This window comes from Notechis scutatus, chromosome 15, assembly GCF_049901735.1.
Source record: "Notechis scutatus isolate UNSWTSFEM ecotype Mainland chromosome 15, rNotScu1.2, whole genome shotgun sequence".
NCBI lineage: Eukaryota > Metazoa > Chordata > Lepidosauria > Squamata > Elapidae > Notechis > Notechis scutatus.
Window position 1 is genome coordinate 7,120,335 of NC_142023.1, and position 7,752 is coordinate 7,128,086.

The following is a 7,752-nucleotide window of genomic DNA, read 5'->3' on the forward strand; positions in this document are numbered from 1 at the left end:
CTTATTTTTGGGTGTGAGGCAAGCGGAGGCTGCACCAGGAAAGCGGGTGCCATTGCTGGTGGGGCAGCCACACGCATTAACCTTGGGGGGGGAGGAGTACTGTGTCTGTGGAATCTGCCCCAAGTAAGTCACCCCCCCCCCCAAAGTCTCGATTCTGCTTTGCCTCTGGCGGGGAAAGAAGGGCTTGATGATTGCAAAGCTTGAATAATTTGCATTTTCTGCAGCATTTCCTTGTAGCCCCCCATCCCTGGCAACTGGGGAAGGAGGGGCTGCAGGGCTGCAACCGCTGCAAGGGCATGCCTGAACGAGGGAGGGGGCACTTGCTCTCCAATTCTCCCTCCGCTTGGAAGGGTGGGTGGGGGCTTTCTGCACCACCTTGTGTTATTTGCAGGCAAGGCCGGAAGCGTGCAACATGTAGCATTCATGCAACAGCCCCAAAACAGCCTGAAGGGCCTCTTCTCCCCCCCGCTGCACCAGCACACAATAGGGCAGGGAAACTCCCGCACGAAGCAGCCGTTCTCCGCAAACGCACGCGTCCTCTGCCCGCGCATGCGCCCCCGCCGCCCTACTTTCGCTCGCCCCCGCTGGCATCAGGACCAGCTAGAGCCAGATCGCTCCGCCCACTCCCAGCCTCTGCGCTGCCTATTGTAATAAGCCACCAATCCAGAGCGGAGAGGGGCGTGCCCCCGGCCCTCAGCCCCGCCCCTTCGTTCAAAACGTCGCCCGCTGGAGAAAAAAAAAAGTGAAGCGCGTTTCAAAGGGAGGGGGGGGAAGCCGCGCCACTGCGCTTGCGCAGAACGCTGCTCTTCTCGAGCAGGGCCGCTTGACCTCTTTATTTCATTACTCCCGTTGGGGGGGAAGGCGCCCGTGCGCTTGCGCAGAAGAGCGACAGGCGGAGGGCGGGAAGGAGGGAGTCGCGCTGACGTCTCTCTCTCTCTCTCTCTCTCTCTGTCTCTCTCTCGGCCGCGCATGCGGCTTAGCTCGACTTCATCCTCTCTCCTGCTGCCACCCGATTGGGGAGAGGGCTTACAGGCCCCGCACACGCGCCTGCGCGCTCCCCCGCGGGCCTTCGGCCACCGAGGAGAGGAGGCCCGCCGCGCGTGCGCGCCGCCCCCCTCGCCGTCCCCCAGCGTCCGGGAGGGGCCACGTCTGCGTCTGCGCGCCTCAGGGGGCGGGAGAATCCGCCGAGTCGGGCCCAGCTCTGCGCAGTCGCCGTGTGCGCCTTCAGTCGGCTGGCGGCCGCGGGAGGGCGAGGAGAGAAAGTGCTTCTCTGCGCCTGCGCATCGCTCGCCCCTCGCCTGGAGCAGCCTGAGGAGGAGGAGGAGGCGGGCGGCGGTCATCGCGTGAGGGGACCCGGGCTCGGCCACCCACCGCCGCCTCGGTCGAAGCGCGGCCTTGCGGGCGGAGCGCCGTCGGAGCGAGGAGGGAGAGCCGAGCGAACGAGCGCGCGCGCGCGGCGGCCGGGCCAGGCCGGTCTGAGGCGAGGCGAGGCTCCCTCCTCCCTCAACATGTCGGCGCCGGCGGCCAAAGTCACCAAGAAGGAGCTCAACTCCAACCACGACGGGGCCGACGAGATCTCCGGTAGGCCCGGAGGGGCGGGCGGGCGGGCGGGGCCGGGCTCCCTCCTTCCTTCTTCCCTTCGCTTCCCTCGCCGCTCGGCCGCCATCTTCCCCCGGAGGCGCGAACAGAGGAGGAGGAGGAGGGGGAGGTGGCGGCGCGGGCAGGCAGGCAGGCGAGGAGGCCGGATGTGCGGCCTGGCCCTCCGATGGCCGGCTCTCTCGCCCCGCCGAGGAGGAGGAGGAGGAGGAGGCCATCTTCGGCGCCCCTTTTGTCTGCCGCTCGAGTGAGGCCCAGCCGGCCCGATGGCGCCGATCCCTCCCCTCCTTCCCTCCCCCACACACGCCGATTAGGCCGCCATGATGGCTGCGCTCGCCGCATGGCCGGGGGCGCGCGCGCTCCCTCCCTCTCCGGGGGCGCCACGTCGTGCGCCCCTCCCTTCGGAGGAGGGAGGGCCCCCTCCCCCGCGCGCGCGGTTCCAACGCCCCCTCCCTCTCTCCCGCGATCGGAGCACGTGCCGGGGAAACTTGGCGCCCGGCAGGTGGTTGGATGGGGGGACTTTTTTTTTTTCCTTACCTCCCCCCCAGGACGAGGAAGGGAGGCGGGGCTCCTGTTGCTGCAACGAACCTGGGATTGCGTGGGATTCCCAAGAATAGGGGGGCTTTGGGGAACTTGGTTAAGGTGGGGAAGAGGGTCTTTTTCCCGCCTTCCGATGCGACTGGGAAATTTTGTCTTTGGGGGTTGTGTGTGTGTGTGGGGGGGGCTTCTCTTGCGGGGGGGGCGGGCAGGATTGGACCGGAAGCCAAAGGACACGGCGGCTCTTCTTACGGTTCAGGGCTTCGCCAGATGTTTAAACTCGGATTCGTCCCCCCCTCCCTTATTTATTTATTTATTTATTTATTTATTTATCCGCCTGTTGTTCCTGCGAGGTTCCATTGGATCCCGCCTTTTTAAGACGGGACTTCCAGGCCTCCTGTTTCCACACCTCCTCCTCCCCCCCCTCCCTGCCACAACAACCCTGCGAGGTGGGTTTAGGCTGCTAGAAAAAGAGGACTGGTCCAAAGTCACCTGGCCAGGCTGCTAGGCCGAGCTGAAACTGGGCAAAAAAAAACAAAAACCTTTTTGCATGCTGCCCTTAAGCGGATCTGTGGGTGGGGGCATCGTGTTTCTGTGGCAAGGGGGGACTTCCTGCAGGGAGGGTTTGGGGTTGCTGCCGAAAGAGGAAAGGGTGCCTGATTTCAACTGTTGTGAACACTTAGTCTTGATGCCATGTGGGATGTTTGAAAACATTGCCTTTCCCCCAGTTTGGTCCTTTTTGGAGGAGCGTCAATAAACTTTTATTTCCCCTCCAGACAAAGAGCAGCAGGAAGCAATTGAACATATTGATGAAGTACAGAATGAAATAGACAGGTAAACCGGGTGTTTAATCTGCTTTTAAAAGTTGTTTTGTGGTTTGCCATCCTGTTGTAAATAAGTTTTCCTGATTTAATAACCAGCTTGATAGGATGCAATCTAAGGAGATGGTTTTTAATATACAGAATTTCAATGTCTAAAACTTAAGCATTTGCTTGGAATTAGTTTAGAAAAATTCCTTTTTTTTACAATGTAACACAATTGGCCTGTTTCAGATTTTTTTTTTCCCCACCCACTGTTTTGAGGATTTGACTTAAATTGTAACATTATTTCTGCAAAACAAGAGCTCATGCAGAAAATTCAAATGGTGTAATGCTCAATTGATTATTTTTTTTGTACACTGGAACTTCTCAGTTGAGATTTTCCAGCTAAGGCCAAAACAAAATCTTTCTTTGATAAATGTTACATTTTATGATGGAAGTGTGGATTTGGCATTTTGATATGTGAAACCTTCCATGTTGGGTTAAAACCTGCTTAATACTCTAGCTTTAAGTACTGAGTATTTACATATGTTTAAATCTTGTGTTCAGACTGAACGAACAAGCCAGTGAGGAAATTTTGAAAGTAGAACAGAAATACAACAAACTCCGCCAACCATTTTTCCAGAAGAGGTCAGAATTGATCGCCAAAATCCCCAACTTTTGGGTAACAACATTTGTCAATCACCCACAAGGTAAGCAAAGTTGTTTATTTTTCTGGAAACTTACTAAACAATTTCTTTAAATGACTTGTAATCTTTCATATCATATGCAAATGAAAGTTTTGAAATGCAAAGGTTCTTAGTTCCTATTTTTGATTAGATTTTATTTTAATCCCAGCTTTATTGTTTTTATAAATAACTCAAAGCAGTGAACATACCTAATATTGTTCCTCCTCCTAATTGCCTTGATTTCTGTTAAACTTAGCATTCTAGAACACTTGAGTAGCAATTTATCAGGGAAGTGTACATTTGAGAGAGAAACCGATCCAGTTAGTGAGGCGGTGGCTTCTTATGAAATTATTTGTAACACAAATTTCATCTTTCTGCCTTAGTATCTGCACTGCTGGGAGAGGAAGATGAAGAAGCCTTGCATTATTTGATCAGAGTGGAGGTGACGGAGTTTGAGGACATCAAATCAGGTTACAGAATAGATTTTGTAAGTACAGGTGTAGGACACACCATTTTTACACTTTTTCTGAAAAATGCTGTTTGGAATACATTTTTTTCCGCAGCATGCCCCAAAATATCCTTCCAGAGGATGGATTGATGCTTTGCAACTCTTTTGAGGCGCTTACTGGTGATTGTGGGGGGGAAGGTTTTTGTTTTTGGTTTTTTTGGCAACAATCTACACTTGGGTTGTGCAGGGAGAAAACGTGCAAGTTTAGTGTATGGATGGTAAGCAATTCAGAAATCATATTACATGCAGTATGTAAATTTCAGAATTTCTATTTTTATCTGTTCCTTTGAATGCAGTATTTTGATGAGAATCCCTATTTTGAAAACAAGATGCTCTCCAAAGAGTTTCATCTGAACGAAAGTGGAGACCCCTCATCCAAGTCCAGCGAAATCAAATGGAAATCTGGGAAGGTATATAACTCCATTAAGTATAAAATTACTGTATGTAATAGTTTAAAAAAAAAGGAGTCTGATCAATCAGAAGCTCACAAAAAGCTGGTGGCTTTTAATAAAACACGTAGAGTTGGGAAAAGTGTTCTCAGACATATTTATTTTACTATGATATAATACATCTGCTTATAGCATGAAAGCGGGGTGGTCTTAATTGGAAGCCATGATCAGCCTGCTACAGGGCAATGGAAATGATGGGTGTGAAAAATCTGTCCCATTGAACTGAATTGGTTTACTCTTGAGACTGTTAACCTTTATGCTGCCTGCCTTTGGGGCCATTCATTATTCGTCATTTTCCCCAACAACCTTAAGTGGCAAAACTAGGCTGTGGTAAAATGCCGTTGCCTAGGTGCATAGTTTTGAACTATGACAAAGTTCCAAAGGAAATACCCTTAAGAACAGTAAAATCACATTTTTCCAGCAATGGAGGATAGATTTCTCCTGGAGTCAGGATCCCATCCTTATTTCTCCCACAGGATGAGAGAAATTAATTGCATGTCATGTCTGCCTGCAATTGCTCCTTCCATAACCACTTAAAGTGCAACTGGCTGCAATATTTGTGATTGTCTCAAGCTATTCCCAGTACGAAGCTCCATTTATTGGCTGTTGTGCCATGATGGATGTTCATAGGAAGAGTGGCGGACAAACTCCGCTTCCAACTTGTAGCAGAAACATCAAATGGAACTGGGGGAGGAGTTACATAATTGCTAACTTTCTAACAACAAACAAAAGTTGTAAAATGGCGTCCAAGCAAGTTGATCTTTTTGCTCTTTTCCTGACCAAGGACCTGACAAAGCGCTCAGGCCAGACGCAGAACAAGGCCAGCAGAAAGAGGCAGCATGAAGAACCAGAGAGTTTCTTCACCTGGTTTACCGACCACTCTGATGCAGGGGCCGATGAACTAGGGGAGGTCATCAAGGACGACATCTGGCCAAACCCACTGCAGTACTATCTGGTGAGCGCCCGCCGGTAAAGGCCCGTTGGCTGCACGGCTGGTCAAAACGCTCGGGGTGGGGGGGCTCCCTTTGCTATAACTCCTTTTGTGTGCCCAACAAGGTGCCCGATATGGACGATGAAGAAGGTGAGGGAGAAGAGGATGACGACGATGACGAAGAGGAGGAAGGCTTGGAGGACATCGATGAGGAAGGTGATGAAGATGAGGGTGAGGAAGATGAAGATGATGATGAGGGAGAAGAAGGAGAGGTTAGAGCTCTAAGATTTCCCTCTTGGGATGGCAGTTAGCGACCGTATGTTGCCCTAAACTAAGCTCAGAACAGAACTAGCCTTTTGAAGGTTCCCTGGACTGAATACTTTACATCAACTGCTGCTTCAGCTGATTCGGAGTTTGAATTCAGCCGCTGCTAAAGTTGTAGTTATAAGTTGCATAACTTGCACTCAGCGAGCAGGAGAACTTTTGCTGATAAATCCCACGTCATTAAAAGTATACGTATGGGATTGGATTAGCACTATTCGCTTGTTTATGGCACGTGAATGGATTTGGAAGGAAATGTTTCTTTTCTCGCCGTGAACTGATTGTACTGCTACCAACATAGGGGAGAAATGCCACTGGGCACGTTACATAAGCACCAGTTAATGGTTTTTCTCCTCTAGGTGGTGTAACCTGCTACTTTACTTAGGTCATATTATGCTCCAGAGCCTGGCTGGAGAATTCTGGGAGTTGAAGCCCGCACATCTTTAAAGTTGCTGAGGTCAGGAAACTCTGCTCCAAAAGGACCTCCTGGCCCCAAGGCCCTGAAACGAGAACCTCGCCTCCATAGTTTGCACGAACACTAGTTTTGATCTTGAAAATGGCCTCCAATTCAGTCAGAATAGAATTTTATTTTATTTTTTTTCTATTAGCGGGTGGTGGTCGCTTCAAATTCAGGTTCGTCTTTTAGGGTGATACTATTTGCTGGCAGTGCTGTACCAGTCTAACCTAAAAAAGGACTTCAAAGTAGGAACCCAAGAGCCATTCGTAGGAGCCCAAAAGTGGGTCCCCCCGCTAAGCATTCCCCAGTAATAATAAGAGCCTTAGGTCAAGTTTATTCAAACTGCTCCCTTCTTCCTGCTTCTTTCCCTGGTTCGAGTGTAACGCGAAGGAAACAGAGACGTGGGTGGTTTACTTTTTGACCCAACCGTTTATTTGAAAATGTTGCTTTTTCTCTCTCTCTCCGCAGGAGGATGAAGGAGAAGATGACTGAACACTGACAGATTCCAACCACAAGTCCATCCTTCCTTTTCCCCACTCCACCATCCCTGGGAGCAAATTGCTGTCTTATTCCTTCCCCCACTCCCCCTTTCCCTCTCCCTCCCTTTTCCCTCTTGTGCTCAGTCGCATAGTTCTCCCAAGGTCTTTTTCTTTCTTCTCCTCTTCACCATGGTTCACAAATAATTTTTGGAGAAAAAAAAATATCTTGAGCAGAATACAGTGGAAGAGAATCTCGACCCATTTCAATTTTTTTAATCCCTGTTTTTTGAAACGAAACAAAAAGAAAAAAAAACTGTCAGTGGCATCAGCACACTGTGTTCTGTGGGGAAGAATGAGAACCGTCTGCTCCTGGCTGGAGGCTGCGGAGTGCTAGGCCCCCTGTGTGGTAGTGCATAGAATCTAGCTTTTTCCTTCTTTCTCTGTATATTGGGTTCAGAGATTACACTGTGTCTCTATGTGAATATGGACAGTTAGCATTTACCAACATGTATCTGTCTTATTTCTCTTGTTTAAAAAAAAATGAAAAAGCTAAAAAAAATGGGGGGTGGGGTTATAGACAGGGTAAGCAAGGGGTGGGTTTCAGATGTTGGGGTGGGTTAAATGGGCATTTTGACAAAACATGGCTTCTTCTCCTTTTGGCATGTTTAATCGTGATGTTTAACAAACATCTTTGCAGTTTAAGATGACACTTTAAAACAAAAAATTATAAATTCTCTCCTAATGATTACAGTTCAGCCTCTTCCACTTGACGGAGAATCAGCCAAACCCCCCGTAGGATCTTATTTGGAATTTACACTCTCTACTGTAATTTTGTTCCTTGCTTTGGTTTTTTTTTTCCAACTATTTTTTTTTTGTTTCACTGGAAAAAAAAAAAGAAAAGATGCTCAGTTTTAAACGTTAAAAAGTGTACAAGTTGCTTTGTTACAATAAAACTTAAATGTGTACACCAGGGGGCTGATAGTCTTCA

The 7,752-nt window shown here is 49.3% G+C and overlaps 1 protein-coding gene across 3 annotated transcripts; it reads left to right on the forward strand.

The window, feature by feature from the left end:
• The first annotated feature begins 1,272 nt into the window (after window positions 1–1,272).
• Window positions 1,273–7,729, forward strand: SET (SET nuclear proto-oncogene). Of its 3 annotated transcripts, none has more exons than XM_026685871.2 (8): window positions 1,273–1,581; window positions 2,910–2,967; window positions 3,501–3,643; window positions 4,003–4,106; window positions 4,424–4,537; window positions 5,361–5,531; window positions 5,633–5,779; window positions 6,754–7,729. In XM_026685871.2, exons 1-8 carry the CDS (start codon window positions 1,509–1,511, stop codon window positions 6,775–6,777), a joined length of 834 nt encoding a protein of 277 aa, XP_026541656.1. In that variant the 5' UTR covers window positions 1,273–1,508; the 3' UTR covers window positions 6,778–7,729. The 3 variants fall into 3 exon arrangements, with proteins under 3 accessions (XP_026541656.1, XP_026541657.1, XP_026541658.1); XM_026685872.2 differs by having other exon boundaries at window positions 5,633–5,738; XM_026685873.2 differs by having other exon boundaries at window positions 5,633–5,723.
• Window positions 7,730–7,752: the final 23 nt, after the last annotated feature.